Genomic DNA, 21600 nt, shown 5'->3' with positions numbered 1-21600 from the left:
CGGCCTCTGTGTTGACTCCTGCCTTTAGGATCCCACTGTTTGAGTTCCTGTCCTGACTTCCTTCAATAATGAACAGCCGTGCTGAAGTTTAAGCCAAATAAATTCTTTCCTCCCCAACTTGCTTTTGGCCATGGTGTTTCGTCATCCTTACTAAGATAATATGTCAAATTTTAAGAACCATTGTTTTACTATATAGAAATGAGTCTTTCATCAGGTCCAATCCTGAAAACCAAGAAATATGTGTATGGCTGACACCATGTACAAAATACATAGACTATGAGGCTAATATTTCCCAAAAGGGTACATCATCAAAAGAAAAAAAAGCTTAAAAATGTAATGAAAAAATTAATCTTTGAATGTTCATTAGAAAAATAAAGTGTTGTATTCACCTCCATTAACTCAAATATTAACTTATTTTTTGTTTTGGAATGCTAAGGATTGAACCCAGGCCCTTGTACATTCTAAGCAAATCTCTACTATTACCAGTGATTTTAGGTTAAAGAGTTGGGCTCTGGCACTCCCAACAAACTAGGCCTGGGCCTCTATCCCAATAAACCAATTTAGAGAAATACTGGGAAAGGCAAAAGAAAGGAGATATTTGTGTAGTATGACCACATTAGGAAGAGGAATAAATATAGGGGTCCAGTGACCCCAAGCCCAATTTCTGGAGCACTGATGTGAAACTAGAAGGCAAGAATTCTGCACAGTAAAGCGCTGCGTGTCAAGATGTGATCCAAACAGCACGGGCCCATCATTTTCGGCTGTATCTGTCCTGCACAGCAGTCCTCTACTACATCAAGCTGTTAACTTTAGAATGCAGCCTTACCATTGTGGACAATCGCCCTCATCTTGTGGGGGTGGGGGTGGGTGAGGGATAGAGGGGGTGGAGGTGCCTTTTCCTCCCAGGGTTTGGTCTTCTAGAATCCTAGGTGACCGTAGGTTTAGACAACGACTTATCTCTGTGCCCTCGGCCAGAAACAGACACAGAGTGAAGAAGACAGGTGTCCAATTTCCCTTATGCTTTTTCTTACCTGTGGGCCATAAGGATGAGTCAACACTTTTAGTAAAAACAGCTCCTAAATGCCTGTTTCATTACTGCTGAGTGACAGGCCCAGCCCATTAAATGGGGACTTTCAACCCGGCAATGGCTTACAGACTTGTCACATGCGGTTAAGTAACTCTTAAAACATGACCTTTCCTCCACGAACCTTGTCTTTCTCAAGAACCATGTTTTCGTAGGACACTCTGCTAGCATTCCTCTGGTTCGCAGCCTCCAGCCTTTCCTCCAGCTTGGCAACTCTGTCAAGCAGTTGGGATTTTGCTTCTTCGGAGGCTGCAAGCTAAAGACACATTTTCTGTGAGGACACGGAATTCAGAGGTGCTTCAAAGGCTTCTTCTAAAATGTCAATTTAAGAATGCATTATCTTCTACTAATGTCTGTTAAGCCTTTTGGTAAAGAGCTTCTGCAACATTCTCTACACATGACAAATGATGAGGGAGAGAAGGAAATATTGTTGAGATATAATTTCATTATTTCTGAGATGGATAAGAGAGGTAAGAACGCAGTCCCAATAAGGAGAGACATTTCTGTTTGTCAAGGTCTCAGCACTCACCTCCTCCTCTGTGTTCTGGGGTTCCATGGTTGGCACAGCTGCCTCTGAACCCCATCTTGTGGTCACACATAGTTCTTGAAACTTAATGCTTGGGAGTTTACAGCTCTCCACAGAGTGTGTGGGTTCTCACTCCCTTCACTATTTACCAAAAGAACAACAGTGTTGGAGGCAGAGGGGAACATTGGAAGTTAAATGTCTCAGTTTAAACTTGGATTAAAGCCAGATCTGTGGAAGTCACAATCAAAATATCCCTTTGTGATGGTTCTGCTATTCGGATCCCTTTTGAAGGAGGGTGGTGCGGTGGCCCTAGTCCCTTGGAGAGCCCCTGACTAGCTCTTCCTTTCTCTCAGATGGCTCATTGCACTCTCTCTCTGAAACTCAGCAGCACTCGAGGGTCACAGGAAAGTTTGGGGAATTGCATGTTCACTGTAACTCCCTGGTGATCTCAGAACCATAGATCACCTCTGAGTATGTCTTTCACGTTATCCTGGATGTTACTGCAAAAGATACTCTTTTTGTGTCTTGAAAACAAGTGTTTTTAAATAGTTCACCATATGAAGAAGGCAATCTGAAAGCAAATGCTAGCATACCTTACACCACATACTGACTCTCCTAGTCTATCTATACAATCATTCATGTAACAAGTCCGTTAGTTGGCACTCAATACAGCCACTGTGTTATGTGCTGTGAGTCCACCAGGGGTATGTATACTCAGGACCAAAGGAAATGCACATTGCAAGAACTATTGGTGGTACCTTTCCTTTCGAAGTGCTTGGGGAGGCCCAATGTGCTTTTATGGCCACTAGCACAGTCAAGTCTTGGGCACAAGGTGGCTTGGGAATGTTGTCTGGCTTCCCCGAACCTACTTCTATCTTACTAGAGAAGAATAGCTCATCATGTGGACTCTGAGGCAAAACCTCAGCTTTACTAAGTGATTGGGGCAACGTGCTCAGCCTCTCTGGGCTTCATTTCCTTTTACACTGAGCAGAGGAAGAAAAGAATGTTACTTAATACACAGGGTTTGAAAATGATGTGCGTTTATAAAAGAGCAACACTCAGAAGGATAGCTGTAACATATCAAGTACTGACTATTATTATTCTCATTATTCTTCTGCCCCCTCTAACCACAGTGAGTACTCATTGGAGTTGTAAGAGTATTTTTTTTTTTATTCTTTGGGAATCTCTAACACTGGATTTTAATCTTATTCATTCCCTCCCCATCTCCTCCTAGATCCACCCCCAATTCTATACCAGAACCAATTTTGTGTCCTCATTCATTATCTTATAAGATACCCATCAAGTCCAATTAGTATTGCCTTTATACTTTTGGGGATGTGGCCTTCCAATGGAGCTTGCTGGACATACTATGTATGGGCCACACCCTTAAGAACAACTAATTTTCCCTCTCCCAGAAGCTAGGTCCTTAGTTAGGGGTGGGATTTCTTGCCCCATCTCCACCATGCTGGGATTTCATCTGGCTTGAGCTTGGGCATGTTTTGTTCATGTTATTGGAACTGTTGTGAGTTCATTTGTGCGACTTCCTTATTGTATCTAGAAGACATGGCTTCCTTGTAGTCTCACTGCCACTGGCCCTTATATTCTTTCTGTCCATTTTTCCATAATGATCTCTGAGATCTCTCTCTCTCTCTCTCTCTCTCTCTCTCTCTCTCTCTCTCTCTCTCTCTCTCACCAAATTATATTTGGTTTGTTAATTTCTTGACATTATTAGAGAAAACTTTTATTTATGGAATTATTTTCTCTCAGTTGGGTACATTTTGTTTTCATATCCTGTCTGATCTATAAAATATCTTGTCATTACTTGATTGCTTTTCTTGTTAATCTGTCTTCTGTTGTTTAGAGAGTCTTTATTCCTTCTCAACAACTATTTATTTATTCATTTGTTGCAGAAATAAGTTTGTTTTTTGTTTATATGTAAGAAATAGAAGATTGAAAAATGAAAATATTATTCTTACCTTCAAAAAAACATTCACATTTTAACTAGAAAGGTAGACAGTTTAAAAGTAACTATGACACAAGACGGAACTGTACAGATGAATAAATAATGAATAACTATACCAATAATTTTTCACATTTATTACAGGATTGCTATACAGCACAGCAGACATTCTGCAAAAACCTTTTATTTTTAACTTATTCCAGCATTTCAATTTAATTCCTCAAGAAGTTTGTGTCATTGTTATTCCCATTTTACAGGCAGTAGATTGAGTTTCAAATAGGTTGAACTTTGATTTGGAATGTTCTCTTATCTACCAGATATAACCACATTGTAGCCATCCTACAAACAACAGGCAGGCCAGGCACATGAGAAGTCAAATATAAACTATACCCAGTGTACCATTTTGATAGTCAAAAAAAGGTATTGATACATTTTAAAGTCATATTGAAGTAATAGGCTCCAGGAATTAATCTTGATACAAATAACACCTGAGTTGGCAAAAATCATCAGAATAAATCACTGAAGTATTTTAGAGTTCAGAAGAAAACTTTCTGGTTCTAGAAAAGTCTTTGATGAAGAAAAATATCAATATCCAAATAAATCTCTATCATCACTGGCTAACTACACAAATAATAAAAAGGACTCCAGTGACTACATATGACAAGAAATCTAGTCTTTGCAAAATTGGTACAAAAAAAAAATCACTAACTAAATGGACAACTATCTTCAAGGAGTGATATCACCAAATAGGATCTGACATTTAGAATTTCTATATCTCAGTAGTTAGCATGTCTAGTTCTCAATAAAACTACCATCCTTCAAAATACAATATGACTTTTTTTTTTAGGGAAAACAAAGAAGTCATTTCTTAACAAGAATCATTCATGGAAACCTAGAGAATGAATTCTAGACTTTCTCATCAACAACAACAAAAACTTATTATCTTAAATGTGTTCAGAAGTAAGAACACAACCAAACAAACAACCAAACAAAACCATGGACAAAACATCAGTAAAGAAAATTAAGAGAATAACGTGTAAGCAAATAAGAAATAGCAAAAAGATTATAAAAGAGAGCCAAGCAATTCAAGAGTTGCTTTAGTGAAAATCCACTAGGAAGACACAGTATAAGCTAGAAGATGGAAGAATCAGAAAGCCAGAAGAGAGCTCTCTTTATCAACTCAGATGGGCATAGCAACATCTACCACAGTCTACTCAGATGGGCATAACAACTCAGATGGGCTTAACAACATCTACCACAGTCTACATGTTTCAAACAAAGAATACTATAAATGAGACTATGTAAGTGGCTCACTCTAGTCTCTTCTATTTCCTATAAGAAAATCATGTCACTCTAGATACTTTAGCTTCAAGATTATTTCTAGACCTAATTATTTTCCAAAGGATTAAGACCTCATCATATGCAGTCAGGACATGTTCAGTCTTTAGCATTTCACATCTAGCCCTCCTCAAATTCATGTTGTGCTTATATACAAATGCATCTGTTCTCAACAGCCCCCAAAGTCTTAGCTTGCACAACCTTCAACTTTAAAGTGAAAGTTTCATCAAAATATTCTCTAAATCACATATTAGCAAAACAGTTCATCTAGAGGTAACATTATTTTCCAGCTGGGAAACCACACAATTCATATGCTTCCAAAATATAGTGATCAAATAGGCGTAAGATATACATTCCCATTCCACAAAGGAGACATAAGGAAGGAAAAATGAATTCTTTGAGCCTGTAAGGCTTGAGAATCATCCTCTGATGTGTTGTGGTTCTGTTGGGCAACATTTGATCCTTTGTGGCCCGGCACAGTGTGGATCATCCCACCAAGGACTCTGCTGAGTGGAAGTTTCATCTCTAGGGCTCTGCTACATAGGAGCCAGACTTCCAGAATTCTGCCACATGAGTCTTTTCCTAGGATTCTGCCATGCTGGCTTGCACCTCCATAGTTTCAGATGACCCCACCACCATGGCTTGTTCAGCTCATTGAGACTAAGGATAACATATTTACATGTGCATAGCTGAATTATCTTCTGTAGAATCTAGGAAACCAGAGACCCTCCCTTCATCTCATTGACATCTCTTATAGCTGAAATTCTTAGTGTTCCTATTGAAGGTGCTGAGTAGTAGGTCTGCGGCTCACACTCACAACTATCTCCTTAAAAGACAGCTCCATGGTAAATACCCTTGGCATCCTCTGCAACGTAAATAAGCCAAGAAATTTCTGTTATTTGCTTGACAATTATTTTTTTCAATTTGCTTATCTTGTTATCTGCTCCTTCAATACTTAGAATTCTTTTCAGCCAAATATCCAGTTTCATCACCAACATGTTTTGCATTTCTCACAACAGGCTGTGGACACAGTTCAGCCAGGATCATCTTTCCTTCACTGTAAATACCATGTTCATCTTTTTCTTCTGTGACCTTGTTAGAATCCCTGTTAATATTCACATGATTTGTGTTCTCTGAGAAGATGGAAGCTTTCTCTCTAGTTCTCTGCTTTTCTCTCCCAGTTCTCACCAGATTACCTTTAGTAGTCATTTCACAGTAATAACTACATCCCCCAAGTTCTAGGGATCTAACTGAGTCTAGTGTACACCAGGCAAGCTCTCAGTCCCTGATCTATGCCCTCCCAATATCTACTCATTAAGCATTTCCCTAAAGATTTCCAAGCCTCTACCCATCACCAAGCTCCAAATCATTTCTACATTTTAGGTACCTGTTACAACAGTATCACATTTTTTAAAAACATTATTAGGAGCTAGAGAGATGGCTCAAGGATTAAAAGCACTGGCTGCTCATCTAGATGACCCAGGTTCAATTCTAAACACTCATATGGCAACTCACACCTGTCCATAACTCCAGGGGATCTCACACATTCTTTTGCACTCCATGGGCACTACATCTATGAGGTGCACAGATATGCATACAGGCAAAACACCCATATACATAAAGTAAAAATAAATAAATAACATTTTAAAATTTCCTTTTGTTTATGTCTGGATGTGAGTGTTTTGGTTAGGGTTTCTGTTGATAGGAGGAGACACTATGACCACAGCAACTCTTACAAACATTTAATGGGGTGGCTTGCTTACAGTTCAGAGGTTTAAGGTCCGTTATCATGCTGTGGGATGGTCTGTATGTTAAATTGCTCTGATTGGTCAATAAATAAAACACTGATTGGCCAGTGGCCAGGCAGGAAGTATAGGCGGGACTAACAGAGAGGAGAATTGGAACAGAAAGGCAAGGAGAGACACTGCCAGCCACCACCATGACAAGCAGCATGTGAAGATGCTGGTAAGCCATGAGCCACGTGGCAAGGTATAGATTTATGGAAATGGATTAATTTAAGCTATAAGAACAGTTAGCAAGAAGCCTGCCACGGCCATACAGTTTGTAAGCAATATAAGTCTCTGTATGTTTACTTGGTTGGGTCTGAGTGGCTGTGGGACTGGCTGGTGACAGAAATTTGTCCTGACTGTAGGCAAGGCAGGAAAACTCTAGCTACATTATCATCATAGTGGGACATGGCAGCATGTAAGCAGAAATGGTACTGGAGAAGGAGCTGAGAGTCCTACATCTTGTAGGCCACAGGAAGGGGTCTGAGACACGGGCATTGCTTGAGCATATGTGAGACCTCAAAGCCTGCCTCTACAGTGACACACTTCCTCCTACAAGGCCACACCTACTCCAACAAATCCAGAGTTCCTAATAGTACCACTCCCTGTGGGGGCCATTTTTTTTTTTTTCCAAACCACCACAGCATGCATGTGGAGCTTAGAAGGTGACCAGTAGAGTTCGCCTCTCTTCCTCCACCATGGGAGTTCTAGGGAATGAACGTAGAATCATCGGGCTTGGTGACACTTTCACCCACTGAGCCGTTGGCCTGGCCCACTCTCTTATTTCATGATATCAGTTTCTGTCAGTCATTCTTTAGATTATGGTAGCACATACTGCGGCTTGAGTGACTTAGGCATTTCTATTTCACTGTTGTGAAGTCTAAGATCAAAGTCCCAGTTTATTCAGTGGTGAAGGCTTTCTTCCTTCTGACGTCTCTTTGCTATAGCCCCACATGGTAAGACGGAGAGAGTTCTTGTCTCTTCCTCCTCTTATAGGAGTAGTCATGCCACCATCGGGACATCACTCTGATGGCCTTTCATCTAAACCTAATTGTATCACAAAGGCTGTACCTCCAAATACCACAAAATTAGAGATTGAGGATTTTACATGGGAATTCTGTGGGTGGAGAACCTGCATTCCATGGTAGTTGTATGTAATAGGGCACTGGGGTCATCTGGCAGGAGGGACAGAAAGAAGGACAGAAAATCCTAGAGGCCTATGGGATGCTATCAAGTGGACTAACACACATATTTTGGGGGAATATATATATATATATATATATATATATATATATATATAACATATATACATGTATAAGAGAATAACAGACTATAAGAGAGAATCAAATGGTTCACTAGAAAATATGAAACATAGACATAAAGCACAAAAAGTCATAAAATACATAAGAAACAAAGTAACTGCAATGCATATTTCATTACTCATAATACTTTAAGTATAAGTGGATTCAACCTTCTAATTAAAAGAAAAAGACTAAAAAGAAACATGAAATGCAATCAAACAATATGCTGCCTTCAATGGACTGACTTGATACTCCAACAGGTTAAAGGTGAAAGAAAAGGTACTGTCTGCAAACAATAGCCAAGAGAGTTTGGGTGGTCACATGATTATTAGATAAAATAGAGGGTAAGGCAGAACTTCCTGTTATGAGCCTGTGAGCTATTTCACCAGTTAAAAGTACTTGTTGCCAAGCCTTACAACATGAGTTCTAAACTCAGAATCAACACGTTGGAAGGAGAGAACTGACTTCTATTAAGTTTTCCTCTGACCTCATGCAAACTGTCACACACACACACACACACACACACACACACACACACACTAAATATAATAAAATGTTTTAAATAGTATTCTTTTAAAGTATTTTTATTAAAAAATAATGTCATTGTATGTTAGTTAACAAAAGTATCATTTCATCAAGAAGATTAGAAAATTATAAATGAATCAACCAGGGGTACAAAAACATGTGAAGCAACCATAACAGTATTTAAGAGAGAAATTGTGCTTTGGCAAGGTTAGTTAGGGAGCAAAACATACAATTGAAACAATGAACAGTGAGCAACCAAAATAAGGAAATAAAAAAATTAATCTATAACAGCATATTGAAAAATACTACCTAGTGATAAATTTAACTAAAGTAGTGAAAGACTGGTACATTGAAACTACAAAATGTTACTGAAAGAAATTAAAGAAGACCTAAATACATGGGAAGGCACCCAATGTTCACAGATTAAAAGGTTTAACACTGTTAAGGTGCCAACTCCCCCCATAGATTAAATATGACCACTATTAAAATGACAAAGTTTATTCCAGAATGAACAAGTCAATTGTTTAATTCTTATGGAGTATGAAGGAACTCAGATGTTCAAAATTATCTTATAGAAGAAGAACATTGTAGGATTCACATTTCCCAATTGCAGAGCTTACACAAATCTGCAAAAGGCAACAAAGTGTCAGACTGGGACAAGGACAGAAATGTGAATGGATAGAATAGAGTTAAGCCCAAAGATCTGAGAGACTTTTGTCCAGTATGTCAAAAAGATTAGCAGGAAGATTCCCTTAAACAAGTAGTTAGCACAACTAGGTAATCCCATGCAAAAAGCTGGTGTTGGACTCCTATCAGAATCTATACAGAAATCAACTCAAAATGAATCAACTACTAAATTAACAAAGCTATAGAATTATTTGAAGATAACATATCAATAAGTGTTCAAGATTTCAGACTTGGCCATGGACTCTGACACAAAATGCATTGGTTAAGGTTTCTGTTACTATGGTAACACTCTATGACCAAAAGCAACTCAGAGAAGAAATGGTTTGTTTGGCTTTCATGTCTCAATCAAGGCAGGAAGTCAAGGCAGGAACCTTGAGGCAGGAGCTGATGCAGAGGCTATGGAGGAAAGCAGTATACTGGCTTGCTCCTCATGGCTTGCTCAGCCATCTTTCTTATAGAACCCAGGACCACCAACCCAGGGGAGACACTGCCCACAGTGAACTAGGTCCTCCCACATCAATCGCTCATCAAAAAAAGCCTCACAGGCTTACCTATAGACTAGTCTGATTAAGACAGTTAGCTCTTAATTGAGGTTTCCTCTTCCTACAAGACTCTTACCTATGTAAAGTTGACTAAAAATAACCTGTGAATTAACCCTTTCTCAGAATAACATCAGATCGTTCCTCAACAACTCTAAAAAGCATGCAAGCATGAAATGATATAAATATATAAAATTTCAAGCCCTGGGTGTGAGTTTGTGTGTGTGTGTGTGTGTGTGTGTGTGTGTGTGTTTGAGTGTGTATAAATAAATATATATATATATATTTATACATACACAATAATATATATATATATATATCGCCATGAATATAAGTGACAGTCAACCATGATTGCTTTATCAAACAAAGCTACCTTTTAAAATTGATGGAAAAACAAAATCATGTCAAGATAGGCACAAACTAAGACAGTTCATGCCCACCAAGCCAACATAGCCCAAACCAGAAGCTTCTTAAAAGCATACTATGCAGGGGAAGAGACAGTGTCAGTCACAAGAGTGCAGGAAGGGATAAATGTCCTGAGAGGAATAGGTGGACAAAGGACAGCAGGGAGCAGCTACTCTGCCTCTCCATAAATGTTCCTCAGTCACCCTTCAAAACATAGAAAGGACAGGTAGGACTCTGTCAAGTCCAACAACCCCCCTTAATAGGAAAGAAATAGGAACAAGCAGTAATCTAACAAGGAAACAAGCAAAACATTACAGTAATCATGAAACATCTCTCAATAATAAATGTAAGTGTCCTGAAGTCACCAGGAAAGAGAAGCAGATTGGATTAAAAAAACAAAACAAAGAACTAAATCCAACTATCTTTTGTCTCCAAGAAATGGATTCCACTGATAAGGAAACTCATTGGCTGAGAGCTGAAGAATAGAAAGCAATCTTCAGGTGAATAGTAGCTGAAAAAACAGTTTGCATAACTATTCTGACATCGGATAAAACAAATTTCAAACCAAAAGGAGACACAAGAGATTAAGAAGACCACTCCATGCTCAGGTGGTGAACAGTTCACCAAGAAGTTATAAGAATTGTAAATGCATATGCACCAAATTTCGCATGCCCACTTTCATAAACAAACACTAATGGACATAAAATGCCAGAGTGGTCGTGGTATCCAATGATGGATGATTTCAATATGCTGCTCTCATTTCCAAATCAGTCATCAAAACTAAAGGCCAACAAAGAAACCTAGAGTTACGTTGTACCAGGAGAAATAAAGACAGTATTTCACCCGGCACGGATGGAACAGACACTCTTCTCTGCATGCTCTGGAATTTTCTCTATAGTAGACCATATTCTATGCTATAAACCACACCTTACCAAAAACAAAGAACCAAAATAATCCTTTGCTGCTAATAGCCTTCTCCATATTTATCCTTTGAACCAAATCTCAACTATCATCAGGCGGAACACATGTGTAAAGGAGCTTGGCTTTGCCCAGCCCCAGCACATGAATTATGTATGAAATAAGCTGCCGTGTTTGCCTGACTCTCAAGTAAAAGAGACTGTTTTAGGAATGGCCTATAGTACAGCAGAGACACGTGAAGCTCGACGAGAACAACTTAACAGAGGTTTGGAGACTCTGTTCCGGAATGTTCTTACCTGCATGTGATGCTTGGCAATGTCACAGGTGTCCTACAAGGTGGTACAGCTGGTGTACAGAAGGGGGCAAGGCAGAGGTGAATGGCACTTACACTCTGGGTGGATACTCTTGACTAACTGAGTTCATTACCTCCAGAGCTTCCTCCCTCTGGCCTTGCTGTTAAGTGAGATGATAGCCAGGCATGTTACAGTGTTAACTGGGTTTCTGCGTTGTGAAAAGCATCCATAACAAATTGGTAGGAAAGGTCTTCTTACCTCCAAAGGCCATTCCTTCACTTGGCTTTGATTCTGCCATCTCTTCCTATCTCAGAACTTTTGCTCCTGTTGTTTTTTCTCTGAAACCACCGGGTCCACTCTACATCATCTACATTACCCTCTCTAGAAGGTTCTGTTCAGCATATATAGTTATCATAATACTTATCACAATTCAACAATCTCATTGAACTCTCCCTTCAATTATCATCCCATCTCCTTGCTTCCTGCCCACTCACACTTCTTAAAACAAGTATCTATTCATATTGTTCTTACAATCACATTCCCTTTTTCAAGAGATGCAAAGTTGAATTATACCACTGGAGAGTCCGAGGTAGACTACAAACTCAACAGGAGCCAACACATCTATCCTCTTTCTTCCCACTTCTACATCTCGGTGCTGGGCTTGTGCTGGCCTCATCATTTCCCAGTGGAAACAAGCTGTCCTTGCGCAGCAGGGATGCTACCCATAGACTCAATAGCGAGACAACTCATCTTCCAGGAGAAAGTGAAAAGGACTCTCCTTGGCATCTTAAGCCATAAAATCTCTCCTGGATGAATCTTTATGATCAAGAAGATGTGCTGTCATCAGTAACTGCTCTAAGGTTGTTTTTTCTATCCATGAACACGACGATTCACAGTCATGGGTTATTATGAGACTGGAGTTACAAAACAGAAACAGGCCAGTTACCATGTGGATACTTAGCACAATTAGACCTTTATGCCCACATGCATACATATATACATACTGTCTCACTTTTCTACTGCTGTGATGAGACACCATGACCAAGGCAACTTATAGAAGAGAGTTTATTGGGGTTTACAGTTCTAGAGGGTGAGTCCATGAGCATCATGTCAGGGATCAGGGCAGTGGGCAGGCGTGGCACTGAAACTATAACTGAGAGCTTACAGCCTGCCTGGTCCACAAGCAGGAGGCAGGACAGAGAGGGACACTGGGGATGGTGTGGACTTTTGAAACCTCAGAGTGACATACCTCCTCCTACAAGGCCACACCTCCTAATCTTTTCCAAACAGTTCCATTAACTGGGGACCAAGTATTTAATAAGCACATGGGCCCATGGAAGCCATTCTTATTCAAATCACCACACACACACACACACACACACACACACACACACATTCATACACATATGAATGCATATATGTGCATATGTGCATATGTACATATGCATTCACACAGATATGCATTGCCTAAGATGTTCTCACATAATATGATGCATATATTCTGTGTTAATTACAAAGTGCACCCACCCCTTCCCTGAAGGAGGCATGACAAAATCTTATCAACTTACTTCATCACGCTTCACATTCAAATCTCCAAGCTCCTTTCAATCCCTATGGAATCATAGTCACATGAGAATCCTCATGATACAGCATTTCAAAACCAAAATGCACAATGTATCATTCCTCATGTGCCCAATGTACAGAAGAAAATAGGGCAACGTGGACGAGGGAAAAGAATCTAGAGTTGTCCCCAGCCATTGCAGCTGGCACATTCTAACTCTCTCGTATTGGAAAGGCTGTGCTAACCTGGCGGTGCAGTGAGTGGAGGTGGAAAAACTACTGGGCTCTGCCCTCACTGACCACTGGAAACCCTCCTCCTCTTCCTCCTGGGTATATCCAAGAAAAGAACTAGGGGATTCCTTCAGCAAAGTGCTATACTAAGTTCCAGCCTCAGCAATTCCACTGAACCTCCCTAGACCACTTCGGGTGTGTATTAGAGACTTAAAGCAAATGGGCTTTAATATTAGCTGGCTCATTTCACTGGGAAGTAGAGGCACTCCTGGACCCCGAGTCGTACATTCGATTTTCAGAGATTTCTCACTCTACTGTCATTGGCTCCTTTCACTCTCCTTCCCTTCCCCTCCCTTTCTTTCACCCTCCTTTCTTCCTTCCTTACACACACACACACACACACACACACACACACACACACACACACACACCCTACTATGGAATGATTTCCCAGTCCTTGGAAAGAGAGCAGCCAACAGCCTCATTTATGCGTCTCTTTCAGCCTGGCTTCTGCCCTCCTCTGCTCTCCTGGTCCTTACTGTGCCAAGGTTCTGCCATTCTCTCCTTAGCAAACACAATACACCCTTTCTGGTCATTGTATCCAACCTCACACTCAAACATTACACATTTGAGGACCCCATGCCTTTTTCAACACTCTCCTCTTTCTGACTCAGGACACTGGATTTCTCCTGTATCTCTGGCTGGATTTTTCCTGCACATCCAATCTTCTGATTGTAGAAATCTATGGGTTTGGCATTGGGACCTGTTCTCTGCTTTGTGCACAGGCATATGGTGACTTCTAAGTGATCCTGTTGACAGTTGGGATTTAAATACTAGTCACATATTAAAGACTCAATATTTTTATATGCAGCCACTCATTTTCAGTCATACCTATACACACACATTATGAAATTTGCCTAATATGTTAGTTGCTCCTATACCTGACATGTTAGAATTATCGAGCTCAAAGTGAATCTACCTGTCATCAGTGCCTTTCCCTCTCTCAGTAAACAGAGTTGAAGCCATGGAGCAATTTAAGAATGGGCATTCATCCAGCCATCAAGTGCAATTGTTAAAACCACCCTATTAAGTAATGTAGAATTACAGGTTCATCTGTCTCTTCTTATCTGCATTCCTAGATTTTCTGCTCCACGACCTACATAAAGGTTCACAGCAAGTAATTGTATAAGCTAGATTATCACAAAATTGCTCAAAACTGAACTCTAACCAAGCCTTGCAGAGCTCAGTATAGAGGAAAACATTCTGAAAACAAAGTCTTCACAAGTGCTAAGTGCTTTACAGGCTGGTGCGGACAGATTATGCGTCTCTGATGTAATAAATAAGAGATGCAGGTGTCTTAATAAATCTTATCCCACCTGTGGATGGGGGGACCTGATGCCTGAAGATCCGTTTTGACTAACAAAACTGATTTGATCTCATTTAAAACTTACATTTAAAGAAACAACAAATTCCCCATCCTATCCCTAGTCTTAGACCATAGCAAACAACGCGGATGTTTAGATCTATTTATGGTTTTGCTTTTAAAAGGCTATTTCCAGGCACTTCTGTGTTCTCATGCATTTGAAGTAGTATTTCAGGGCACAGCTGCGAGTTAGAATTACTTCTGTGCTAGCCTGTCCGAACTGCTGCAAAGAGGGCCACCTGCTGAGGGGTGTGAACCCCAGGGGTCTATTGTCTCCTGTTTGGGTAGGCTGAGGGTTGTATCTAGGTATGAGCTGGGTTGATTCCTGCTTCGGGCTATGAGGAAGAATTGATTCTGTACCTCTTCCCTCCCTGGTGGTGGTTTGTTGACAATTTCTGTTGCTCTTTAGCTGAGAGAATCATCTTTGGCCTCTGCCTTCATCTTTGCATAGCTTTCTCTCAGCATGAATGTCTACAGCAACCATCTCCACTTTGAACTAGGATCCCATCATCTTGGAAGAAGAGCTTGCCCACCCCACTAAAGGGCAACCTCGCCTCAGCTGATCTTATCAACAATGAGACCATTTCCAATCACAGTCATGTTCTCAGCTGCACAGAGTTATAATGCCAGCAAACGAATTTGGGGGGGGGGGACACAATTCAACCCATAGCACACCCAAATTATTTCAGAGGGAAAAACCTTACACAACACAGGAAAAGTTAAGCTCTGAGTGAAAATGTAGAGAAATCTTCACCTAAAGGCTAATTAATAATTGAAATATAGAGGTCTAGGAACAGAGGTTTAAATTTTCATTTAATGTGTGTGTGTATGTGTATGTGTGTGTGTGTATATGTATGTGTGCATGCTTGTATGCACATGCATATAAATAATACTAGAGAGACAGGAAGAGACATGGGAAAAGGTAAGATGATTAATCATCGACTTGGCTATGAAGGTCAGTGTTTGGGTGGAAAAGGTAAAAAGCAGTAACATCAAGTTGTGAGACCCTGGAGCCAGCATGATATTAGACACAGCACAATTAAACAACAACAACAACTACTACTACTACTACTACTACTACTACTACTACTACAACACAGAGCTACTCTTGCCAGGGAGAAAGTACCCAATATACAAATTTGAACGTACTAGAAATAATATTTTTCCCCTGTAAATCTTATTTACTTATTTTAACTCACTGATCCTCACCCTCGGGCAAATAATAATTCTTAAGATCCTCTGTTGAGAACTGGGCGTGCCTTACCTTGTAACTTTACCCTGTTAAACAGTGATTTTTTTTTTGTAGACTATGCCTTGCCCTCAGAGACTCCATTTTTAGAGACAGCATTTAACTCCATTTGGAGAATAGAGGATGGCTCTGTACCTTGGTGGACATACAAAGAGCACTATGTGTCTGGCATCACCCATGAGGTACAGAGTAATGCATAACTTAGTCTGAAAAGTAGGAGGCCCCATCCTATAAATTTATCAAAGAAAATTGGGACTATAGGAGCATATGGGCATATTAAAAAATCCTATCAGGAAAATCAGGCCAGCTAAATTGTCAGACACACCAGATTAAGGAAAGAGTATGACACCCTCACTTGAACCCCAGAAAGAAGAGGAACCTATTACTAACATGGTGACATCTCCACGGACCAGTCTGTGACGGACCCACCCCATGACAACTGCTCAGCTCAATTCACTGTGCCACTGACCCGCCTTGTCCAAATTGCCATCCGTCCCTCTACTTACCCATTTATCTGTCTGGACCTGTCATTTACTTGTCTGCCTAATCGATCATCTGGACCTGGACCTGTCCTTTGTCCCTACAGTTTCCTCCACACCACACATCTGCAGCTCAGCTCTGACTCTGTGGTCCAACTCTTATGCAGCACAGCACACCCCCAGACTGGGCTTGTTAATCTTGTCCCTGAAGAGACTGCCTTTGCATCTCTACAAGCTTCTGCCCCTTGGACTTCTTTGAAATGCCTTGAACTCTGCTGTAGCCTCTTTAACCTCTTTGTAACTGTCTTATAGCATAGTTAGATAGATGATAGATAGATTAGAGAGGTGATAGATGATAGATTAGATAGGTGATATATAGGTAGGTGGATAGATGATAAATAGATAGATGATGATAGATAGATAGATGATAGATAATATCGAGAAATAGAAAGATAGATAAAATTAGTATGTACTATGTAATGTGTGATCTGAGAGTTAATACTAGCAATTATAATTGGAATAAATAGCCTGTGTTTGTTGTGGCCAGGGATATTGGGAAAGGTTGGAGTACTTGACATATTAATGTCGATGAAATCTCCATACCTTGTGAACTTCTTATTCAATAGGTCCTGACATTGTGGAAAGACACAAACATATATGTGTGTGTGTGTGTGTGTGTGTGTGTGTGTGTGTGATATATGTGTGTGTGTGTGTGTATGTATGTGTATATGTGTATATGTATATGTATGAATGTATGTATGCATGCGTGTTGCTCCCTCAGGATATCCACCATCTCCAGGGCTACTCATCCATCTGTCAGCCTTACAAAACTTCAAGGCATTGGAGAAGGCATTCTGGCCCCACCCTGGTCATAACTCAGAAACCTCTTGTCCCCAGGCCTAGACACTGCAAATGAACTGATTGCAGATTCACTGCAGGGACCAAGAGCCCATTGCTTGGACACAGAGAGTCTCCCTAAGCTGGCCACATTCTCAAAGCAATTTCATGGAGCATCAAGCAGCAGGCATTCTCTGCTGACAGGGCTCATGGACTGGGCTCCCTGCTCTCCAGATTGGGAGAAATGTATTTTGCTATCTTTGATGTTCCTCCCCACCCGGCCCCAGGATTAGTCCCTGCTCTAAAGTCCCTGTTAGTCAACTTGAGGGATTTAAATAAAAGTTACATAATTTCAGAGAAATCCCCCAAGGGAAAGAAATGCAGAATGACCCTCTTTGAATGAAGAAGGCAACTGTCCTGGTCCTGGATGAGCTTTAAAGCAGGGAGCGGCTGTTTCCACTGGGACAGACTCAAAATTCAACTTACTGCTTCCTCAGAGTCTGTAAGAACCCTAAAGAAAAGAGATCAATCAGGATTGACTAATAAAAGATGGAGAATGAGGTGGGAAAGACTCGGCACACACAGTCGTAAGATGACACAGCCCTTTTTGTTACCAAGAGAAGCCAGGTGTGGTACATGCTTAAGAAGGGACCCAGTAGTGAAAGGACAGTCTGTGGAGGTGGGGGGTTGGGGGAAAGAAGGTTGGTTTCCTCATTATTGGACACCAGACATAAACACAGACATGAATAGCAAAGGCCCTGAAGCAATGGGAAGACATCCTAAATGGGATGGCATGGGAGACAGACAGTATGTTGCAGACAGGAGTCCTAGGACCTGAAATGAAAGTCCAGACCTGATGAGTATTTCTGCCTTGGCATGACCAGGCAAGGGTTTTCTGTTGTGTATTCATCTCGTATGTTCTGTGTGTTCTCTGAGGAGTTTTCATCATTGGCACCTGTGCACGACATTCTGAAGTCAGTCCTCAACAAGCGCCCTGACTCTTCAGGTGTGCACCAAATTAAGGAACACTCCATGGAGATGATTGTCCCTGAACAGCCTCCCCCACCACCACTGAAACCAAGACTCTGGCAGCCATTTTAAGCCAAATCAGCACGGCCCTGACTTCCTCTTCTCTCACACAATTCTGAAAGGGGCACAATTCATCTCTGAATTAAAAATGCTTCCCTCAGTTTCAACAGTGCAGTATCAACTCAGGGCGTATCTGAGTGGGCCAGGGTTGTGAAAATATGCCTAAGAAGCTGAGGACAGGCAGTGGGAGAAGAGAATTCTCTGAAGGGGAAGGACAAAACAGCCTCTGGGAGACATCGATGCATAAACACTGGTGGGAAGGAGAGTAGCTTGGGAAAGCATAGTCTCCAGGTGTGGGCGGTTCTTTTAGGATGTGTGGTCTATGCACAATGAATAGGAATGTTTTCATCTCATCGAGTCTCTTCCGAATTGAGGGGATGTTTCTTGTCCTATGATACGGTGATCAGGAGCCCATGTTCAACAGCAATGGAGGGGATTCAATCCCTTCTTTAAGGTCCTGATTAGAATTATATGGTATATCAATAAAATCTGTTTGAATTTGCTTTGCATTTTATTTAAAGTCACCGGTCATGTTCTCAAACAAGACATGTCCTTAAATCATATGCTATAGAGTCACGGAACTAGCAGCTTTTAAATGTTTTATCCTGAGGATCTTTTTTGTTTTGTTTTGTAAACCAAGACAACTCCCTGGAGCTAGTGAGGTCACACATGGATCTTAGAAAAGAACCTGTTATTGTCCCTCTACTAGACCAGCATATTCCTAATTACATTCCAAACTTATCCTTATGCCCACAGCTAAATGTAGTTCTCACCTCTCATTAAAGAAGCTTCTCTTTGCAACAGACAGAAACATCACAGAAAACCATAACTGGTCAAAATGCAGAGACAACCGAGCATAGGTTGTCCAGTCCCGGTGGCTATGTCTTCAACACAACTTTTGCACTTAAAACTCAGAGAACATCACGGAAGATGACAAGAAAGATTATAAAAGCCAGAAGACAAGGAAGTCTGCTATGGGACTGATTCTCTTAGAAGTGACTGAGGGGCTACAGCCACGATACCTAAATGATATGACAGCCTAAACGAGACCTGAACAGTGGCACCATCAATAGGTACTAAACCTGAAAGGGGGAAATCTCACAGGGCCTCACCTCTAGAGAAAGTACTACAGGCAAGTAAGGACAAATGAAAAAGAGTTAGTCTTCTCCAAGGATGAGCCCCTTAACTGGTTACCTAATACCAAGAGGTCAGCCCTGAAATCATATACCTAAAACAAGTAACAAAAATGAGCTCACCAAGTTGTGTTTATATATTTGTGTGTGTGTGTGTGTGTGTGTGTGTGTGTGTGTGTAGCAATAACAGTCAAAAAAAGAGGTCATAAATATAGAGGGAGGGAGGAGTGCACATGGGAGAGATTGAGGGAATAGTCATGGAAAGGGCTGTAGGAGCAAAAGAGAAGTGTGGGAAATAGTGTAATCGTAGTTCAACTTAAAATAAATTTAAATTTCTTTTTAAAAATCTGGGAACTTTTAATATTCTAAGTAAATATTGAGGACCATAAGGAACTTTTGTTATATTGGTTCTATCTATTGGTGTTTACTATATTAAGTGTAAAAATATTTTTAAAGACATTTCCATCAGTTTATTTAAAAATAATAAACTCCACGTATGCTAACATAATAACATATTTTAATTTTTTTAAAAAAGCTTTCACAGCTGGGCATGGTGGCTTATGCCTCTAATCTCATTTCTCAGAGGCAGGAAGCTCACCACAAGTTCAAGACCAACCTGGTCTACATAATTGAGTTCCCAGCCAGCCAGGGCTAGGTGGTGAGGTTCTCACTCAAAAATGAACAAACAAAACAAAACAAAAAATCAGCATCACTGCCAACAAAAAACAATGTTAAACAAATGGCATTGTTTTCTATTTTCCAAATCATAATATCTTTCTTTGTAGAAGTCAGCCAGGTTTTCAGATGCACTTCAAAATGTTGTGTAGGCACAGAACACTTGTGTCTACTCATAAGAAGATGGCAGTAGGCCGGGCGGTGGTGGCGCACGCCTTTGATCTCAGCACTCGGGAGGCAGAGCCAGGCGGATCTCTGTGAGTTCGAGGCCAGCCTGGGCTACCAAGTGAGTCCCAGGAAAGGCACAAAGCTACACAGAGAAACCCTGTCTCAAAAAAAAAAAAAAAAAAAAGATGGCAGTATTATGTCAATGACTAATTGATAATGCTAGACAAATAGCTCTACATTTGAAGACAGCCACATCTAGAGTCCTTGGAAGCTCATTTGGAAAAGCCTAACCCGGACAACTGTTCATCACTGTGCATCCACTTAACATCAAATGATTGGCATTTGTATAATCCCAGATGTAAACATTGTACTGTCCCATGGTTAGTAAATGGGATCTTTACACAGAAAACACATAGTCATCCACAATTTTCTCCCTGAAACTCTGGGGACTGAACATGAGTATAAGAAAACACTATTTCTAAGAATGGGTTTAGGGGCTACCATGTAACTTCAAAGGCTGAAATTTCTAACATCTAAGTAAGCCAGGCAACAAGCACTGATGGACAGATAGCTCATAGCATGAATGGTAATAAGCCTCCGTGAGGCTCCCGGGGAAACACAAAATCTTCAGAGTGTAAAAATTCACATATAAGACAGATAACTTCGAATCGCAGTCATCTGCCATCAGACCAGTCTTGAATCTTAGTTCATCTATCTCTAATCACAACTGGTATTTCTTATCTCCAATTTCTTCTCTTTATCGCCATCTTAGACCCTTACCCATTTTAAAACTAGACTTTCACAAGTATCCACACATTATCCTGTCCTTCTCAGGAACCTTTATTTTCAGCTCTTGAATATAAATACAAATACACCTTCCCATCCGTCCCCATTGCCTGCATATCAACACCAACTCTTGTGATGGAAAGAAAAAGTCAGGGTTGCCCAATGCAATCTCCTGTTCTTACTTGAGAGGAAATGGTATCAGAAAGATCTGGAAAGGAAGGGTTTCTTGAGGCTTTTTGGATCAGGAGAAAGTATGAGAAAAGATCATATGAGCAGAGCAGAGATTTTCCAAACAGGGCCAAAGGGAAAGAGAGTGTGGTGATATTTTATTTGTGATGAAAAGTGGTATTTTATTTGTATGTTAATAGGTAAAGTTTGCCTGGAGATCAGAGGTCATAGCCAGCCATAAACAGAAGTCAGGTGGTGGTAGCACATGCCCTTTATCCCGATCACATGGCAGGCAGAGTCTCCGTGTGTTCAAGGACACAGCCAAGCATGGTGACACACGCCTTTAATCCCAGTAACAACCATAGAGACCTGGAGGTCTGTATAGACAGGCAGTAATGAGGAAGTCATGTGGCTGGGCTTAGAGCCAATGAGAAGGCAG

General features: G+C 40.6%; 1 protein-coding gene across 1 annotated transcript in view; it reads right to left on the bottom strand.

Moving 5' to 3' along the window:
* Ccdc192 (coiled-coil domain containing 192) overlaps nucleotides 1–21600 on the bottom strand; it is a 202746-nt gene that overhangs the window by 145001 nt on the left and 36145 nt on the right. The window contains exon 4 of the mRNA XM_059246205.1: nucleotides 1209–1340. Within this exon, the coding sequence (XP_059102188.1) occupies nucleotides 1209–1340 (132 nt within the window). The remainder of the gene's footprint in view (nucleotides 1–1208; nucleotides 1341–21600) is intronic.

This window comes from Peromyscus eremicus, chromosome 19, assembly GCF_949786415.1.
Source record: "Peromyscus eremicus chromosome 19, PerEre_H2_v1, whole genome shotgun sequence".
NCBI lineage: Eukaryota > Metazoa > Chordata > Mammalia > Rodentia > Cricetidae > Peromyscus > Peromyscus eremicus.
This window is presented reverse-complemented; position numbering and strand designations above follow the sequence as displayed.